This window comes from Cajanus cajan, chromosome 2 (genome assembly GCF_000230855.2).
Source record: "Cajanus cajan strain Asha chromosome 2, NIPB_CcT2T_4, whole genome shotgun sequence".
NCBI classification, from domain to species: domain Eukaryota; kingdom Viridiplantae; phylum Streptophyta; class Magnoliopsida; order Fabales; family Fabaceae; genus Cajanus; species Cajanus cajan.
The window spans coordinates 68,164,573-68,186,224 of NC_138518.1; the positions used below are offsets into that span (position 1 = coordinate 68,164,573).

A 21,652-nucleotide genomic window follows, 5' to 3' on the forward strand; every position below is an offset into this window, starting at 1 on the left:
TTTATATCATGTCATGTATATTATCTACAAATAAATGCTTCATAGAAAATTAAATTTTAAAAAAATCTCACTAACACTTTATTTTAGGAAATAAATGATACAACACAATCGTATATTCATTTGGAAAAAAAAAATCATAACTTGTTTATGTCTTTCTTAAAAAAAATGAATCTCTCTCATTATACTTATTAAAAAAATCATTTAATAAAAATATATCTATGTCATTGTTAGGTCGACTTTAAGGAGAAAAAATAATGCTAAAAATTAGGAAAATTATTCTCCTTATAAATGTTGTATCGAAAAAAAAGAAGAGAAAATAAACATTGATCATAATTTCATTAAATTCTATGTTTTTGTACAAATCACAATCAAATTATAATTTAATGATATCTCCATCAATTAAAATAATAGACGCATAACATTATCAAAACAAATAATATCAATAGGATTTGAAACCAAACTCTTTAAGATTCAATAACGTAAAACATGAGTTGAATTACATGAAAAGTTGATTATTTCAATCAATTTAATTATGAACAATATCAAATTACAGATGTAGGAAAACTTATAATCCTTTCAAGAAATCACACAAAACCTAAATAGACTTAAGGACACGCTTGATTAGTCATAATATTTATAAGTGCCTCAAATATCATTCAATATTATAATTATGACATTTATAAAATTATTCTACTTCCGGTGATGACCTCATTTATATCAAAGGATCAAATACAATGTAATATATTTATATGAAAATTTTCACTTCTGGTGAAATTTATTTTATTTTTCACTTTTCATATTATTTTCTCACTTCTAGTGAGAAAATTTATTCCTTCAATTTAATTTTTTTTTATCATTTTCTCACTTCTGGTGAGAAAAAAAAATAATAAAGTAAAAGAGGTTAAACATTCTTCTTTGATATTGTCTTCTAGATAGATTTCAAAAATGTATGAAGAATTTCTTTATTTAATAGTGTCTTCAGGACTACTATAATGTCTTCAAGAATACTATTAATTCGTAATAATGTAAATAATACAAATATTTGATAAAATTCTTATTGTGAAAAATGAATAGCTAACCTTGAAATATTTGTCTTGCAAAATATGACTTTCTTCAAGAAAATTCTTCACAGTTTTGTCTTGTAGTTGCAACACCAATAGATAAAAGACTATTGTGCTGATAATGTGTTATAAAAGGAAGAAAAAGTAGAGAGAAGAAACAAGACAGTATGAGATGGAGAAAAGAATCTGACTAGTGTATTATCTTTGAGAGAGGACTAACCTATTTATAAGTACATGTAATAACTGAACAATTACAAATAAAGAGAATAATACATAACGAAAATATAAATGGTAATGATTGATAATGAATATTGACATCCACTAATTAAGCCACTAATTATTATTCATAACAATCTATTATTTATTGAACATTGTGCAAAACAAATAATTATCCAATAAATTAAATATTTATCTTATATTTTAATGTGTATTAAACGCATCTTAAGAGAAAGATAATCCAAATTTTTAATTTAAACAAAAATTACCGAATAAATCAATTGTATGCAATTTTTTGCTAAAAAAATCAATTTTCAAAAAGTTAGATGTCCCAACCCATCAAGGACGCTAAAATCAAGAATTGAATTGCAATTAGTTAAAGGCAGATGATAAACACACCTCCACTCTCGTATAAACACACCCCCTTTTTAAAAAATATATATATAAAATGTCTAAATTACCCTTTTAAAAAAAATGAAATTCCTAAATTTACACCCCCTACCCGCACCAGAACGGAACGCCCTGTTCTGCTCCCGTTCTGCAAGCAGTACATGCCGTTCTGCTTGTAGTACGGGCCGTACTGAAAGTAGTACATGCCGTTCTGCTTGCAGAACGGGCCGTTCTGGGGTCGTTCTGTTGCAGTACAGGCCACCACGTCACTTTTAAAGTTGTTACCTTATGACTGATTTTAAAAGTCATTTTTGTACTAGTGTGTCTTTCCATAGAACAAGAGTCTTTCTCTTATAAGACCACATGCTGACATTGCGCACCCCTCTTCTTTCTCTTTCTCGCACTCTTCTTCTTTTTTTTTTCTCGCACCTCGCACACCCCTCTTCTTTCTCTTTCTGGCACTCCTCTTCTTCTTCTTCTTACTATTGTGGAAAGTTCTTTCCAGAATTATATAAAAATGTTCCGGAAAATACTTTCCATAATATTAAATTCTTATTCCGGAAAGTATTTTCCGGAAATGTTTTGTTACATAATCTCGGAAAGTACTTTCCATAATATTAAAGTTACTATTACGGAAATTTCTTTCCGGAATTATATGAACAATAATTTTACTATTCCGGAAAGTACTTTCCGGAATGTTAATGACTGTAAAAGTACTTTCCGGAATGCTAATGACTGTAAAAGAACCTTTCTTATGCTGATTATGGTGGGACTAGTCCTTTTTTTCTATTCAGAATGACTGTAAAAGTATATTGCTTAATGACATTGGGCGAAAAGAAGCTTTGGGAAGAAGAGGGGTGTGGAGTGTGGGGTGCGGGGAAAGGGGGTGCGGGGAAGGGAGGTGTAAATTTAGGAATTTCATTTTTTTAAGGGTAATTTAGATATTTTATTTATTTTTTTAAAAAAAGAGAGTGTGTTTATACGAGAGTGAAGGTGTGTTTATCATCTCTGTTAGTTAAAAGTGCTTGAAGGCTTTGCAGACGGGTTACCACCAAAGGCTGTAGCCCACTAGTTGTAAGATGGGCCAAGTCCGCTATTAATATGAAATAATGAACTCCGTAAAGGAAAGTTGGAAACCCAAAAGAAAATTTCCAATAACCATTTCTTTAAAGGGAAAATACTGTTGTTACAAACATTTTGTAAAATTTTACATTAATAGATTAAAAAAAATATATCATTATGTCTATTAAACAAATGATAAGCGAGTAATCATATTTTGGCGACATATTCATGGTTAAATTTATTAAAAAATATCCCATTATAATTGTTCACATTGCAAGTGGACTATGATCTATAAAAATTTTACCTTTGAATCCTTAAATATTCATTTTGAGAATTTTACGCAAACAACCCCTCTAATTTAAGGGTTAGTTTCATAGTTATGCGTGTGGGGATATGTAATCAAAGACTTAAAAATCAATAAATAAATTTAGTTATTGGATCATTGGATGAGGATATTTGATCATAAATTGAAACTAGTAGTCAACTATTTTCCTCTTGTCATTTCAGCCGAGTACTGCTGCAAATGAGATCTTTGAATGCAAGAGGATTATATAGTATAATATCCTAATTTTATTACATGTATATATATACATAAAGAAAGAAAAAGAATAATATAAAGAAACTCAAAAAATTAATTAAATCCGTAAATGGGTCAATCCAGTAGCATCAACTAGTAATAAGGAACTAAGAAAATTAGACTCAACTACTAAAATCATAAGATCCTCCTTAGACAACGTACTTTTTTTGGTCAAAACATTTGCATACATGTACATGTTATCCTCCTAAAGAATATGTGACAAAGAGCAATCCCAACTTCCATTCAGAAGACTTCAAATTTCTACTAACTCATTTGCATAACAATGAGTAATGAGATGACCTTAATTCAAAATATTAATCAAAGTAAGCAAATCCGAACAACAATGGATCTTTTGAAAACCTTTCTCCCCACACAAATGTAACCATGCAACAACGCCAACACCTCCCACATGTACTCATGCCTCACGAACTCGAGACGAACATGTGCAAGCACCCTATGAAACCAAACAGAAATGAACATGCATTATCCCTACACAAACCACCAAATTCTGTCCTCATGGGTTCTCCAAACACACTTCCATTAACATATAGAGCAACGAAACCCACAAAAGGTCTTGACCATGCCATAACCTAAGGAACTAGCGGACCAACAATCTTAGGGAACTCAAACTCAGCATGCGACCAAATCCAAAGCGAAGAAATTTGTCGACAAATAGCCTAAACCTCCATGTGACGCTATTCAAACACCAAAAGATTCTAGCTACACCAAATCTACCAAAGGATAATGAAGAATAAAGCACCCTCTCGACGTCCCTGTTATTCCAACCAAGTCATCCAATGAACCCTAATGGTGTGTTTGGATGATGAATTTATATGGGGTAATTCATTTATTTGAAGAATTTCAAATTCTTTGAGGTGAAATGCTTTATTTGGATGAGGAATTTACAAAGAATTTGAAATCCAATCATTTGTGAAATTCCTTAAAATAGTAGAATTTCAAATTCTCCAAAAAATGGGAGAATTTGAAATTCTTCATATTTGTTTTTCCTATTTCTCCTATATATTTTATCTTATCTCTTCATTTTTTTAATCATTAGATATTCAAAAATATTTTTAAAATTGTTAAACATTATCTAATATTAATTGTTAAAATTATTAAATATTATCTAATATTAATTTTTAAAATTAATAAATATTTAAAAATGGATTAATATTTATTTTTATAAAATTTAATTTAAAAATCTCAACATATAAATATATTTTTAAAATCAATTTTACTATGATGGAATAAAATTATCATATTCAACCTAACAATTTAAAATTTAAGAAATTTGAATTGACTCATCCAAACAAAATATTTTAAGAATAATAGAAATTAAAATCAAATTAATTCAAATACCAAAAATTTAAAATTCCTTGAATTTGTAAAATTCCTCATCCAAACACACTATATGAGAATCGTCCCTCACATACCCCAATCTCAAACACTGCCAAGCTCTTAGGGTAAGAGAAAAAGACAATGCTCCATAGTTTCAACAACTTCATTACACCTTAGGCAAGAAACTGAGATAAGCAACCCACAATGAGCTAATACATCACCCATCAGGATGGCCTGATGACAAAGTTACTAGACAAAGACATGTACATTCGCAAAAAGTGTTAACTTCCAAACCCACTTCCATAAGGAATCATGCATTAACGTCTGATTCCTCTCCAACCAATCATACGCTAACTTCACAGTATAAACACCTTGGATATGCCATCCCCATATCCATAGATCCGACACACCAGTAGTAAAATGAGGACGGATCTCCTGAATTCATGCAATCACACCAACAGGCAAATAAGAGTATAAAGAACTAAGATTCCAAGAATTCTAACTCCAAACATCCCGAACCCGAAGACCCATGTCATGGATATCAACCTAGGGAATTACAAACACAAGTGGCTCCTTCATGACCCATGGATCTTGCCAAAAATCCAACTCCCTTACTCCTAACTTCATCATGAAACCATCCTCCAAAACCTCTAAGGCCCAAAGAATAAAGTTCCAGACCAATGACCCCTTTCTTCTCCGATTGCTAAAAAAGAGAGCCACTAGAAAAATATTTATCTTGGAGAACCCACATCTATAGCTGGTCTTGTGGGTGTAGTAAGGCTGACACCAATTTACCTAATAGAGTTGTGTTTTGTATGCGTGCTCTCCGCAGCCCCAAACCACCATACTGCCAATGTCTCGTAACCCTGTCCCAACCTACCATATGGAAACCTATTGAGTTATGGTCCTGCCAAACAAAATGTCACATCGTTGAATCAATAAAATCCCAGATATGTTAAGGGTACCAGTACAATTGCATACCATAACAAGGAAGTGTTGAGCAAACTACTCTTCCAACTAGTTAGCTTCCCATTCACCCTCTCGATAAGATATAGAAAATCTTCTCGAGTAACACGACCCTAAAAAATAGTAAACCCTAAATATTTGTCTTGTTTACTCATAACACAAATATGAGGAGCTTGAGCTATACTCTAAACAATCTGTCCCACTACACCTTTGGAAACAAAGAAACAAGACTTTCTTAGAATAGTGGATTAAAGCCTAACTTAACCCTACAAAACCGGGGATAAATGGTAGGTGACCCTTTTTAATGATCTAGGATTGGCGGGACTTGAATACATCCCCTCATGTCCATGGTGCATGTATCAATGAATGGTAGGTGGCCATTTTCTAATTGACGAGACTTGAAATACACCCCCTCATGCCCATGGTGCATGTATCAATGAATGGTGGGTGGCCCATTTTTAAGAATCTAGGAAAGCTCTGATATCATCTTAGAATAGTGGATTAAAGCCTAACTCAACCCTACAAAACCGACTTGTAAGGTGAGGGTTGCTCTCCACTTATATACTATTTAATTGCCTAATCTTTAGTCGATGTGGGACTTGAGTTTTTCCCAATAGACTTCTCGAGGATGACCTTCAAACCTGATGTATCACAAAAAACATGTAAAACTCGAGCAACTATATATAGAGACTTGATTTGCGTCGGCCTTTGTAAATTTGTACTTTGTAATTGTTATGTTATGTTTGAAATCCCATTTCACAAGTTTGACAATCAATTTACTAATATCTACTTTTTTAATTTGTATAATATTTATTGGTGCGATATATATAGTAAGGGTATGTTTGAGAGATGGAAAGTAAAGAAGAGTAGAAAAGAGAAAAAAAGTGTGTGAAAATTAAAAAAAAAATGAGTGTTTTTTGATAAAGGAGAATTGACACGAAGTGTGAGAAAGTTAATGAGTTAAAAATAAAAATTATAATAATACTTAAATATATTTTTAGTCTCTCAAATTTAAGATAATTTTTTTTACTCTCAATAATTTTTAAAAATCTTATTATAATCCCTCATATCAACTATAACATGTTTGAAAACATGTTTGAAAGTGATAGATTAAAACAGTTATACAATGTTAGCCAAATTTAATGTGATATTTTTACTAATAAGAACATTAGTAAGTAAATTTTATATGATAATATTTGATAAATTTTTAATTTTTTTTTAAATATAATGACCAAAATAAGAACTTTTCAAATTGTACGGATTAATAAAATCAATTTTAAACTTGAGAGTCCAAAAAAATTACTTTAAATTCAAGAAATTAAATTATATTTATGTCTTATAATATTATTATTAATATATTTAAAATAAAGAGGGTGATTATGTCATATATATATACAGTGACGGATCCAGAAATTTTAAGTAGTGGGGGCAATATTTAAATACATAAATTTGTCAAAATATAAAATAAAATTTCTATAAAGATAAATATATATCATAATTGTTCTTTACGAGTTTTCATAGTTTGAAAACATTGAATGATTTGCTCATTTTCAATACTATCAAAAACCTCTCTCTCTATATAAGTAACTAAACAATCATTTAACCATTCATCTCCCATACGATTGCGCATCCGATTCTTGATGATATTCATAGCAGAAAAAGCTCTTTCAACTGATGCAGTTGCCACTGGTAGTATCAAGGCTAGCTCTAAAAGCAAATATATCAATGGATATACAACATGTTTTCTTGTCTCCACAAGCTTCATAGAAAGATCACCAATCCCTTCTAATTTTGAAAAAGCACTGTCAAAACATACATCTATGAAATAATTTTCAAGTTGATTATCTAATGCCAAAAGTTCAATTGGAGAAAATTCAGAAGAATAAAATTGAGCAAAACGAATCAACTTCTCCTTGTCAAATGCAGAAAATGAATCTCTTGGATTTAAACATGCTACACAAAGAAGTAACTCAGTATTTGCTTTTGTGAAACAACTCTTGAAGTTGTTGATCAATCACTTGAAAAAAATAATTCAACTTGAAAATGATGTAGATTAGAAACTTTCTCTACCCTACGCCTTGACCTTCCTTGTGTTTCAAAAGTGTCATTCATATTTAGAACCACAATGTTATGGTTTTCACAAAATGATGAAACATTATTGAGCAAAGAAGACCAACCATCATCTCTCATTGCTTGTAACTTTTGTTTGGACACTGAAACTAATTTCATAGCATTTACAATATCTTGATCACTTCTTTGCAATGCTTGAGATAACTCATTAGTAATCCCTAAAATATTTTTTATCAAGTGTAAAGTGAAAACAAATTCAAAAGTTTGCATAGAATTCAATAAAGCACATGTTTCATCTTTTTGTGCTAAACTCATGCCATCTTTCTCAACTATTTCAAGCACATCAATCGTGGAAGGGAACAAGGAAAGTAGACTAAGTAATGTATCATAATGTGAGCTCCATCTAGTATTTCCCGCCTTTTTTATTGTAGTTTCTTGATTCAAGCCACGCCCACTAGAGATTTCTCCTTTTTGCAATGCTTCTTTCACCTTTGCAATTTGACTTTCTCGAAGAATATCTCGACGCTTACATGATGCTCCAATAACATTAGAAATATTAGCAACCAAGTTAAAAAATAATGCAACTCCAACATGTTTTTTTGCCACTGTAACAAGAGCTAATTGAAGTTGATGGGCAAAACAATGAATATAAAATGCGGAACAATTCTCTTTTAATATCAAGCTTTTGAGGCCATTAAATTCACCTTGCATATTACTTGCTCCATCATATCCTTGTCCACGCAACCTTGATAAACTTAATCCATATTTTGAAAACAATGACTCCAAAGCTATTTTCAATGATAAAGCATTAGTATTAGAAACATGAACAAGACCAAGAAAACGCTCTATAACTTGTCCTTTTTTATTAACATAACGTAAAATCACAACCATTTGCTCTTTCACTGAGATATCTCGAGATTCATCAATCAAAATAGAAAATAAATTATCTCCTAGATCATCAAGTATAGCTTTAGTAGTTTCACTAGCAGCAGATCTAACAATATCTTTTTGTATTGTAGGAGCTATCAACTTAAGATTTTCACGAGCATTTTTTATCACTTTATGAATAACTTCATTGTGGTCAACAAGAAAATCTAAAAGTTCAAGAAAGTTTCCCTTATTACTTGATGACATTGACTCATCATTACCACAGAAAGCTAATCCTTGGCGTAATAAGAATCGAATGCAATCAACTATTGCAGTCAAATGAATTCGATATTCCTTTTTAGTTTGATTAGACTGCTTACACATTGCAACTTCAATATATTGCTTTTGTTTCATCAAAGATTGACAATTCCTCCATGCTTGATTATGAAAACTATTTAGACCTCCAACATGAACTTGAAATCTCTCACTTTTTTTCCAATTTGTAAAACCTTCTGTTATGAATACATCACCACTACCTTTATGTTTCTCAACATGTGATCTCATAAGATAACAATATAAATAATATGCTGCATCCTCCTTTTGACTATATTCTAACCAACTTCCATATTTTAAATACCAATCCGGATTAAATTTACGAATGGTATCTCCAAATTGTCTTTGGAAAATTTATCTCTTTTGGTTGACAAGGACCCTTTTGCAAATAATATCTTCTAACTTCATCTCTATCACTTGGATGATAATCTGAAATTTTTGACCTTAAACAAGGATCATTAGGAAGCCTTTCCAAATCACATTCTAAAAATATTATTTTGGTTGGTGGACCCAATTTGACTTCTTTTTCAACATGTATTTGAGGAGAAGATGGTTGCTCTGAAGATGATTTTCTTTTAAAATATCTTTCTATTGCTACAACTAAAAGCAATATAATTTTAATTAATGTAATGTTCATAACATACAATGTTTCTTCTAAACATAAAAATAGAATGAGTAAATCAAAATCAAAATACTAAATTTCTCATTGAAAATAAAAAAAAATTAATTCAAACGAAGCAATATAAAAATAATAACTTTAAATACACTAACCTCAAAGACCACTTTAAATGTATAGTTTAGCTGTTCAAACAAGAAGGAGTATAGATGGAAGAAGAAATTTATTTTTTTTCTTCCAATTTGACTCTTCTACACTTTAAAATATGTTAAAGGTAGAAGAGAATCTCAAAATATAAAAAGAATTAGAAAAAATAAAAATAAAACAAAAAAAATATAAAATATCTAAAAATATGTTAATAACAACTTATAATTTTTTTAAAACTTAAAACACATATATTATTTAATTTATAATTTTTTTAATCTTGATTTACAATTTAAATGCATAACATTTTTTTTTAAAATATGTAATTTGTTGTTAATTATTATAACATTAAAATATTTAAAAAAAAAATCCTTTCTCATATAAAGATAATTGCAACAAAACTTAAATTCAGTTTTAATTTTATAATTTTTTTAGTTTTTAGTTTTTATTTTTTTGTTTTTAGATTTTAAATGAAGATAATATAATATTATATATATTATTAATAAAAACTGAAAAGTTAGTGAGGCACAAATTAGTGCATCTGTTCCTGCAACAAATTCGGTTTTAATTTTATAATTTTATAATTTTTATTTAATTTTTTTTGTTTTTTAAATTTTAAATAAATATAATATAATATTTTATATATTATTAAAAAACAAATTGAAAAGTTAGTGGGAACAACTGCTCCCACAACGTTTAACGTGCGTCCGTCTCTGTATATATTATATAATAACATAAAATTAATAACAATAAATAAATATAATAATTAAAAACAATTTTCATTTATATTTAAAACTAAATTTAATTATGAATGTTATATTTATTTATTTATTTAAAATAATATAACTATAATAAATAAGTCTTCACCTACCTGGATTCAACATTCAAGGCTTCAACCCTCAGTTCACACAGTACAAACTTGTCTTTTTGTGTTTAATAATGACCAGCTCTTCCTTTATCATCACATCATTCCTATGCAGATATTTAGCCCACTTATTCACACATCATTTTCTATCACCTAATTAAATACATGTATATCTATGAATACCACTCTATAAAAAGATCATAAAAAATGTGACTTTCTAACACGAACCAACTATTCACATTTCAACCACAACCCTACTGCTAAATAACAACAGTTTTTGACAAATCCAAGCTTAGTTACCTTTTTTAGACTTGGGGAAATATCGTTTGACTACCAACAACCAAAAAAACATTTTCACTACGTTTTACAGTTAAATCGTACCTCGCAAGTTTGCAACGAAATTTCCGCGCGCAATAGTTATTGAGCGAATCATGTTAATGTAAAGTTTTTTATATAAGTAATTAATCATATTTTTTAAATTATTTTATTTTATTTTTATTTTATTAAATAAGTAAATAATATGATTCTATTAAAAAATATGATTGGTTACCAATATAAAAAATTTTACATTAAAATTAAATCATAATTATATTAGTGTCATTCCTTGTAAATAAAGTTCTTATTTATTGTTATTCACCTAAAATATCTTGTATTAATTGTCTATCATGTTGGACCAGCATTGACTCATGTACAATACACATGTTGCCTATAAAAAATAAACTTCTTTTAACTATGACATGCTATATTATAATAATTATATCATGATCAAACTTTTGATTTATTGGTTATGCATCGAATACCTTGGTTCATTTACACATGAAATAACAAATAAAAATATTTAAAGACAATAAAATTAAAGAATTTTTATAATTTTTTTTTACAATTTTAACCCGGTAATAAAATATTAACTTTATATTTCTTTAAATATGTAAGAAGGTAATTAACAATGTTGATACTTGAGAAAAAGTAAGTTTGTGTTTAGTGGTTAAAAAACATATAGTGGCTCCAGCTTGTAAGGTGAGTCTGATATGGATATTGAATAATAATGTATAAGTAAATTAAAAAGGTGTGAAAAGCAAGGCATATGGCAATCTAAAATAAAGTTGCTTATGCTTTATATTATATCTCTTGGTCTTGGTCGTGGTCTACAAGTTGTTTAATAAAAGCACGTTAACATAACCTTAACCTTAATCACAACCTCAATCAATTCAGAACCAGAACTTTAACTAAACGCTAACTGTGTGTTTCTTTCAGTTTTCTGCTTTTGCAATTTCCTTTCCCCGATCCACTCTTCGCTCGTGCGTTCTGGAACGCAACGCAGCGAATCTAGCAGCTTCTCCGCTTTCAAAAATGCTCTCTGTCTGATTCTACTTCTAGCTTTTTATTCCTCGGATTCGATACCATGACACCTGGTAAACGTGTCTTTACTTTTTACTAAGGATACTGTTGTGTCTTGTTTTGTATAAAAGAAATTGAAAATTTGGGATATGTTTTGGTGCGGTGTACAGTGAAGTGAATTGAGTTTGACTTGGTTTGATTGGGTAGTTGAAATGAACCACATCACTTGTGGCCTTGTGTGTGTGCATTTTGTTTAGTTTTCTGAGTTTGGAGCTTTCAATTGGGACCATGTGCGTTTTGGAATCGCTTTGGACTTTGATTTACTTTACATGCCTTTTGGATTTCTAGTATATTCTCTGTAACATGCTTTTTGCTATTTGATTTGATTTACTCTGTTATTGTTCTGCTTCCAAATGATATGGAATATTGGAATAATTGATTGGTGCTGTGTAGAGAACGAAAAATTTAGGTTGTTGGTTACATTGTGCAGTTCTCATTAATGCATAAAAGGGATTTGTTGTTTTCTGCAACTTTACCCGTCTTAACTAATTATTCTGATATTAGAAGGTAGAAAAGAAAACAATTATGGTGGTGGTGGGAAGGGTTTTATATTATTTGACTTATTTATCGTTTGGTTTCAGGTCACGAATATGATATTAATGATTTGCATCAAGAGGCTCAAGCCAGATGGCTGAAGCCTGCAGAAGTGATGTACATTTTACAGAATCATGAGAAGTACCAGTTCGCCCAAGAGCCCCCGCAACAGCCAACCAGTAACATTCGTGTTCCCTTTATCCAATTTATGATGATAAAAAAATATGACAATTTTTCCCTTCATAAAATGCTGATTGTAAACATTATCAATTGATCTTCTTAACAGGTGGATCCCTGTTTCTGTTTAACAAAAGAGTCCTGCGTTTCTTCCGCAAAGATGGCCATAACTGGCGCAAGAAAAGAGATGGAAGAACTGTGGGAGAAGCACATGAACGGCTGAAGGTGCATTACTAGTTTCTATGCTGTTGTGTTTGTTAGTTGTCTGTGAAAAAGCAAAACTTGTTGGCAAGTGTCTTGGGGGGTCTCAGTTGTAGAAATGCAGTCCATAAATGTGTATGTAAGAGGGGACAAATTGTTGGCTCTCCTGTATTGTTTGGAAAAAATTTATTCAGAAAGTTGATAGATGTCTCAAAATGGTAGGGGTGATAGATGGTATTATTCAAAAATATTTAAAAATCCTTTCTAGAAGTTTCATTTTCAATTGTATTTCCTAGTTCAATTCCGTTCTTCCAAGATATAACTGATTGGTCTGTCAGTTACCCTTTATGTTCATTAGATATAACTGATTTCTGTTCATTAGCATGTTTCTAAAACATTATTCACTTATTGTTGCTATATTTATGAGTTTAGCCCAACTGTTTTTGTAATGGTATTCCATATACTGATTTTCAATCTGAATAATCGTACTAATCTGCATGACCAGGTTGGAAATGTTGAAGCCTTAAATTGTTATTATGCACACGGAGAACAGATCCCTAGTTTCCAGAGGCGGAGCTATTGGATGTTGGATCCGTGAGTAAACGTTAACTTATTAGCTAACTGCATATCCCTCAAACTGTTAAGCTTATCAACACATGTTGTATCCTTTAAAACAAACGTGCAATTTTTGGGAAAAAGTCATCCAAGAGGTATCTAAATATCAAATGAAATTACAAGATTTCCTGGACTTTGAAACACAATCAGCCTTCAATGAACAAAACTATTCATGAGATATGCAGTATGATATATGTTATCATAGCAGTTATTCATAATCACTCATGCTATTTCTTCATGACAGGGCGTATGAGCATATTGTTCTTGTGCATTATAGAGACACAAGCGAGGTGAGTCTTGGATACATATCAGACAAACATAATAATAGTACTTGTAGCTTGTGTATAGTGTCCCTCTAGGAAAATTGGGGAAGGAGAGTCTTTTTGTGCAAGATTGCTCACTGTTCTAACCTGATTCTGATTAGTTGTTTTACACACTTCCCCCCTTTTCACTGTTCACATGTGAAACTCAAATGATTTAGTTCCTTTTTCAGTTTTATGAAATTTCATTCATATTTAATTTTTTGTAGAAGACTCCTCCAATCCATGAACTGTTTACATTTCTTCTTTTAAATTTGATACGTTGAGTAGTCTTTTATTCACCATTATTAATACTACCATGCTGTAAATCTCTTTCTCACACCTCCTCCCACCCCCACTTTCATTTTGTATTTTAAAACTTTCATCAGTAATTACTGTGCGAAAGAATTCAACTATGAATTAAAGTCATTCCCCACGCATTTTCTTAACTTCTTGGAATTTATTCTATTACCTACCTTTAATGAACTTCTTTTTCTGATTTGCTACCAACCAGAACTTTACCTACATTACACATATACGTCTCATCTCCCATTTCCTAATTTTAAACCAGATGCACCTTGGATAACCATAGCTTTGGTATTTAATTCTCTAAGATGATATAAGAAAAAACAGTGATTATTCCTAAGATTTGCAATGTCCTGTTACTTTTCTGCACTAATTATTTTATTTTCCAATGGCTTCATGCCTCTAATGACGATATACATAAATCTTCTTGTGAATTATATTTGATATCTTGGATGGAATTTGTTTAATCTTATTTTGTTATTAATCATGTGCATAGCAACATTGTTATGCAGCTCATCTTTGGATTCTGCTTTACTGTTTGCACTCACATGTTATAGGGAAGGCTCGGTTCCGGCGCTGGTGCACAATTCTCACCAGGTTCTTCTTCTGCATATAATCAAAGTCCTAGCCCTTATTCTACTCAGAATCCAGGGTCAACATCGATATTTGGTGATTCATATGAACCTAATCAGAGTTTATCCAGTTCTGGATCTGCAGAAGTTACCTCTGATGTATACATTCCGAACAATAAAATGGGTCACATGGATGGAACAGATGCAGACTCAGGAGCCTCAACTGAACTTGAGGTTACTCAAGCTTTGCGCCGATTGGAGGAGCAGTTAAGTTTGAATGAGGACAACTTTAAAGAAATTGCTCCCTTCTGCATTAATGATGAAACTGGACATGATTCAAACCCTCAGCACAATCAAGGGATGATCAGAAATCAAGAGCAATCTGCTACTTTCCCTGGACCAGATGATCAAGGGTTATTTTATGATGGATATAATGGAAGGCAAGGTAAATTAAACAAACATGAGATGTTGAGAACACGTTATAAACCAGTGAAATATCTGAGTGCCTATTCTATATTGTGTTGTAACCTGGTCATATACTGATATCTGTCTTCTACTTTTCTAACCGTGCTTGTGGCATACTACACCTGCACAGCCAGTTTTCTGTTATTTGTTGACTTAAATTTATAGCATGCCTGTTTAGATTAAGTTGTTGTCAGCAACATAGTCATGGATCTTCTTGTTTGGTGTATCTGTTTATTTTTTTCTCTGTGAAACCTAATTCACCAATTGTTGTGTGCTGGTTGTCTTGTGTGAATCTTAAGACAATGTAGGATTCTTATCATGAGCCAAGTAACCAGAAGAATAAAATGGTTCAAAACCACTTCCCCATGGCCAGGTTTCTTCGTATTTGACATTACTCCAGTAGATTTTGTAAAAATCTTTAAAAATGTGGAATGTCCTCTGAAGGTTTGATTGGAACATTCCATATGTTATGTAACATGAAAAATGTTTTTCTTATTTTATGGTTGGCAAATAAAACAAATGTTCTAGTCTTGATACATTGCACGTGGCTGACGAGTCATACAAACACAAGGTTAGCACTTGACTTAACCTTTAATGATAACCAACAAATTTGAAGTTCGAGAGAAAAGTTTGTCATATTATTTTAAATGATGCCATGAAGAACATAACACAACATACTTACAAGGTGGGGATGGGCAACATGAATGGCACTCCAAATTAAACAAGGGAAATACCAAATTTAAGGAAAAATTCAAGGGAAATACTAAAACGTTGTTAAACAATGGATTTTGTGCGCAGAAGTGTAAATCCTGGTTGCAATGACAAGCTCAAAGGGAGCTTTCTGTTGGTATCATATGGGCCCTGTTACTGCATCTATATCAAAAGTTATGGTTGTTTAAATTCCACTTGCCTATTTAGGATCTACGTGCCATACATTTGGGTTTCTTACACACTGCCTGCTCTAAGGACTCTTTTGTTACATTTGGGACCAAAGGTTTGTGCGTGAAATTATTGTGGTTCTGGCTCTGCTTGAAGTTTTTCCTAGTAATTAGTTATTCATCTGTCCAAAACCTTTTTGCTTAACTTTTGTATTTTGAATTTCAAGTGATATTCATATCTTTGTAATTTGTTTTGTCCTCTTGTGGAAACATTGACCGGCAAGAGAGGAAGGTAAAAGATGCTAAAAGTGGTGTTTATTCTTATAGGCGATGGGGGTGAATGTTATCATGAATTAATAGACAATGGGTACCGTGATGCTAATGAAAAGGCTATCTGGACAGGGGTGCTGGAATCATGCAAGTCCTCATCTGCAGTCAAGTTACCACAGAAAAATGTATACATGCCAACTGGAAATGTAAGTTTTGCGTGGACATATTTCATAAATTTTTTATCATTTTGTAAATTATATTTGCTCCAATGTCAAAATAATTTTCTTCACGTGTTTCTGCAATTCTTAAAATTTTGGATAATTTAAGCAGGAAAATTCTCTATCTTCTTCAAGAACGGTACCAGTTTCCAACCAGGAAAACAGTCACTGGCTAAACTTCAACAGTAATAATGCTGAAAACTGTATGATTTACTTTCACCTGGCTATCTTAACTATAATTTGGCATATTTTGGAGTTTATTTGACTTTTGATTCCCCTCCCATGTTAGCAGCTGTTTTCTCGATACCTCAAGGTGTTGATGGAGTCAAATTTCCTACATATTCTATTGTGGAAACGCGAGGAATTAATTCTAACTACTATGAAACATTTTTTCACCAAAACCAAATTGTAACACCTCCAGATGCAGATTCAAGTTTGACAGTAGCACAAAAACAGAAATTTACCATTAAGAAGATCTCCCCAGAATGGGGTTATGCCACCGAGAATACTAAGGTTTGTGCCTTTAAAGTTTAACTCTTTGAATGCCCTATGCAATGATTTATGACTCTTCACATTGGTGGTATCTTCTAATTCTAAACAAGAAAATTGGTCATTCTTTTGATTAATAACTATTGGGGCTTACATCTTACCTATTTTCGTGAATAGCTTTAGAATTTATACTTAACTTTGTTGAAATATATATAAAATTCTTGTGGTAGTGGTTGTCTAAAGCAATTATATATAAAGCCCGGTCTATTTATAACTAACTAGGTTAGGGAAATATTGTTCAATCTCGTGGCTTTAGATGTTCAAGACTTAACTAGTTGGGGGCTTGGGGCATATATCTAGTCTCTCTGTCTCTTTTTTTTCCTTTCAAGTTTTCAACTTTCTTATCTTAAAATGATATTTAGTGTTGATTCTGTCCAAATTTGATTCCTAAAGCTTCATATTCCTTGCTTAGGTTATCATTGTTGGGTCATTTTTCTGTAATCCCTCGGAGTCTTCTTGGGCTTGTATGCTTGGCGATATTGAAGTTCCTGTTGAGATAATTCAGGATGGTGTAATCTGTTGTGAAGCTCCATCTCACCTTCCCGGAAAGGTTACTCTGTGCATTACTTCTGGAAACCGGGAGTCCTGTAGTGAAGTCAGAGAGTTTGAATATCGTAATAAGGCCAATAGTTGCACCCGATGTACTCAATTGGAAACAGAAGCCACTAGAAGTCCAGAAGAGTTGTTATTGCTTGTTAGATTAGGGCAGATGCTTCTTTCTGAATCAACAACAAAGAATGACAACATAGAATCTGGAATTCCTCTCATAAAACAGAAAGCTGATGATGATTCATGGAGCCATATTATAGAGGCTCTTCTAGTTGGCAGTGGAACATCCACGGGTACTATTGATTGGATTCTTGAAGAGCTTCTAAAGGATAAGCTGCAACAGTGGCTTTCTTGCAGATCTCAGGAAAGAGATGAAGAGACAGGTTGTTCTTTGTCCAAGAAGGAGCAGGGGATTATTCACATGGTTGCTGGGTTGGGCTATGAGTGGGCCTTGAATCCTATTCTGAGTTGTGGAGTGAATATAAATTTCCGTGACATCAATGGATGGACTGCTCTTCATTGGGCTGCACGTTTTGGAAGGTAATAAATAGAGAAATCTAGAGGGCTTGCTACTACTATGTTAACTGACTTATTTAGTTTCAGTAAAAGATGTTAATGTTGCTATACAAGGCTTATAGGTAATGAAGATAGGGAAAGCAAGCATACTTCATGGTTTTCAACAAACAATATGTGCTTGGTAAAATATGTATAAATATTTTTTTTCATTGGGAGAAGGGAATGCAGATGCAAGGAAAGATAATTAGGAGAATAAATTATCTGATCTCTTATTGTAGGCATAAAGCACTAAAATGAAAGGCAAGAGATATGATAAGTGTTTCAGATATTCAATTCTGAAAATTAAATTTTCGGATATGCAAGTTGTGGGACAGATATAAGAAAAACTGAAAAGGATGTATTCGATTAAAATGATAGCAATGTACACTGGGATTTCAAATCCTGAAATTAACAAAATCCCTGTAGGCCAAGTTAGTTGGCTTTCTGCAATGCCTAGCCGGGAAGTCAAATGAAGAAATTGAAGATAACAAACACTAAGGGTATAATAACCACATGTAGCATGATTGCTTCTCATCAGATATTATTTGGCATGGTTCATTCATTGTTCTAATCAATCAAAGCAAATGCCGACTTTTATTTCTAATTAAAAAAAATAATCGGTTCATCAAGTCTTCTACCAGAACTGATGATTATATCATGAAAATGAAAGTCTTGTTTCTTATAAAACCATATTCCATCAAGTATTTTGGATGTTATTTTCCTGAAGTTTTTGTTACTCCATATAGGGAAAAAACGGTTGCTTCACTTATAGCTTCTGGAGCATCTGCTGGAGCTGTGACAGACCCAAGTGCACAAGATCCAATCGGTAGAACCGCTGCATCTATTGCAGCCAGCAGTGGGCACAAGGGACTGGCAGGGTATCTTTCAGAGGTAGCTGTAACAAGTCATCTGTCATCGCTTACTCTGCAAGAGACTGAGCTATCTAAGAGTTCTGCTGAGCTTCATGCAGACATGACTGTTAACAGTGTCTCCAAGGATAATCTTGCTGCCAGTGATCAGACGTCTCTCAAAGATACATTGGCTGCTATCAGAAATGTAACTCAGGCAGCTGCGCGGATACAATCAGCTTTTCGCTCACATTCGTTTAGAAAACGGAGAGCAAGAGAAGCAGCTGCAAGTACCGGTGGCATTGGTAGCATTTCGGAGATTTCTGCTATGTCAAAACTTGCCTTTCGGAACTCTCGCGAAGATAATTCAGCTGCTTTATCAATTCAGAAGAAATATCGAGGTTGGAAAGGTCGTAAAGATTTCTTAGCGTTGCGCCAAAAAGTAGTGAAGATACAGGTAATAGATGTTAACTTTTATTATTTGACTTGAACAAGATGAATTCCAAGAGCTACATGGATATATATTATTCTTAATTGAATAAAACCAAAAAATTATTAGTAAGCATGCACATGCACGTGCACGTGCATGCTTTGATCTTTAACACCATTGATATCAACGTCAGTTATTATTCGCAATTTATTTGGGCAGGCTCATGTGAGGGGCTACCAGGTTAGGAAGCATTACAAGGTATTATGGGCGGTCGGAATCTTGGATAAGGTGGTGCTACGATGGAGGAGAAAAGGAGCTGGTTTACGAGGTTTCCGACAAGAGATGGACAGTAATGAAAATGAAGATGAAGATGAAGATATTCTCAAGGTGTTCCGAAAACAGAAAGTGGATGTAGAAATTGAAGAAGCTGTTTCCCGAGTTCTGTCCATGGTCGACTCACCGGATGCTCGGGAGCAATATCATCGCATGCTTGAGAAATATCGTCAGGCTAAGGTAAACTAGTCTTAAAACTAATTGTTTCAAATTCAGACAGATATTTGACTCGATCCACTTACTAAGTTGACACGTCAGTGATTGAACGAGTAAATCATCGGTTGTACCGAATGAATTAATATATAATTTAAAATTAAATATATAGTATGAAACCTATTTTAGTCATTCACATACTCATTACTTGTGTTAGTTTAGTGGTTATCAAAGTCTCTAGAAATACCCTCAGGCTAAGGTATAAATTAGCCTTGAAAGCGAAAAAGGACTTTTATTCTATTTTTTTTATCAGAACAGTCAATAATTCAATATCTCTTTAGCATCTGTTAGTTTGCCACTAGTTGAATAATTTAATATTGTTTTGCACGGGCCTTCCGTACTCATTTTGGAATAAGAGAAAATAGTAAACGGAGCTATCAAGCATTTTGACTTTAGAGTGCACCTGCTATGTGATGTCAATTCATAACTTATCAATACCTTTGCAGGCTGAACTTGCGGGCACGAGTGATGAAGCATCATTATCAACTTCTGTAGGAGATGCCTTGTTTATGGAAGATGATTTTTATCCATTTCACTAGGAGCAACGCTAGCCTTGCTAATCTTAATTCTTTTGTATGATCAATTTCTGGAATAACCATGTCGGTGGTCTTTGTATCTAGATGCTTAGAACAAGCTGACTTGTTAGAGACAGTCTAGATTGTATAGTGTTAATGGCGATGAATGTTGTTAGTGTGTAAAATATAAAATATAAAATGGGAAATGGCTTTGAATGTAGGTACGGTTGGGTTTCAACTTGAATGGCTTAAATTTTTCATTTCCTTGCGTGCACTCTTATATCCTCGCAATTTAGATGTAGCTTGTGGCAGTTACCTGTTGCAAATGAACAAAGTACGTTACGATGTAGGTCATTTAGCATCATTGGATGAAATGTTGGAATAATATTCGTCATAGTTGGCTTCAGAGTTGTTTGAGGTCCGTATAGTAAATTGCTTATCGCTTATTGTTACTAAAGGGTCATAGTAACGAACGCATAAGCAATGTTCTCGGTCTCGGCATGGACCAAGTAAAGGGTCCCAACGACTAGAAAGTAGAATACAGATTTTCTTTCTCGCTTCTCCTTCCCTGTTTATCCCAAATTTGGCAAGTTTGCAAGGTAACTACAGCAGAAATAGATTTGACCAAATCACGTCTTTGGCACCACCGTCAAATGCAAATTAAATTAACATAGCAGGAGAAAAGAATGAATCTCTTTTTATTATTATTATTATTATAACACTACCCTTTAGCATCTGTTTTGGTCCTCTGTTTGCAATGACTAGAATTAAGTCCAGAAAATGACTACTACGATTCCTCTGTTAGCAGTCAAGTTTCAAACCTGGTCCTCAAAATCAACATATTTATAAATCAATAGAAAGAATGCCAAGAAAGACAGCATGTTAGAGAAAAAGAAACTGGCTGCAGCTCAGAAAAGCCAACCCACTGCACTGCAACCCTAGCCTGCTTACGTGAAGCAAGCAAATAAAAGGAAAACATTATGACAAGCATTTACTAAATGGTAGGGGTAAACTGGATCAACATGGTTCCAATATCTTAGATCACAAATAAATTCAAAGTTTTTAATCTCCAAAACGCAGTAATCTTCCAACAATTTATCCTTGAAGGTGTTTTTTACCCGGCAAAACAGAAAATTCTAAACACAACAGGCACAAGCGTTTAACACAATCAACCAAAAAGAACCCATTTTCAACATCAAATGTCCAATCTGAAACAGCTAGC

The 21,652-nt window shown here is 32.6% G+C and overlaps 2 protein-coding genes and 1 pseudogene across 4 annotated transcripts in view; 1 reads left to right on the forward strand and 2 right to left on the reverse strand.

The window, feature by feature from the left end:
* Positions 1-6,839: 6,839 nt before the first annotated feature.
* On the reverse strand, positions 6,840-9,961 carry LOC145954495 (uncharacterized; annotated as a pseudogene).
* Positions 9,962-11,658: 1,697 nt separating this feature from the next.
* On the forward strand, positions 11,659-20,690 carry LOC109810732 (Calmodulin-binding transcription activator protein with CG-1 and Ankyrin domain). 3 transcript variants are annotated; one of them, XM_020374276.3, is made up of 13 exons: positions 11,659-11,917; positions 12,485-12,616; positions 12,724-12,839; positions 13,321-13,409; positions 13,675-13,720; positions 14,593-15,052; positions 16,278-16,426; positions 16,551-16,641; positions 16,728-16,951; positions 17,400-18,076; positions 18,838-19,396; positions 19,589-19,882; positions 20,362-20,690. In XM_020374276.3, the coding sequence occupies exons 1-13, from the start codon at positions 11,908-11,910 to the stop codon at positions 20,452-20,454; spliced, it is 2,940 nt and encodes a 979-aa protein (XP_020229865.1). In that variant the 5' UTR covers positions 11,659-11,907; the 3' UTR covers positions 20,455-20,690. The 3 variants fall into 3 exon arrangements, with proteins under 3 accessions (XP_020229865.1, XP_020229867.1, XP_020229866.1); XM_020374278.3 differs by having other exon boundaries at positions 16,353-16,426; XM_020374277.3 differs by having other exon boundaries at positions 11,660-11,917; positions 16,731-16,951.
* A 705-nt stretch (positions 20,691-21,395) lies between these two features.
* The window catches only part of LOC109810733 (nuclear transport factor 2B), a 2,386-nt gene continuing 2,129 nt past the window's right edge, over positions 21,396-21,652 (reverse strand). Inside the window, exon 2 of the mRNA XM_020374279.3 lies at positions 21,396-21,652. This exon is cut by the window's right edge and continues 123 nt beyond it. The gene's annotated coding sequence lies outside the window, so the exon portion shown is untranslated.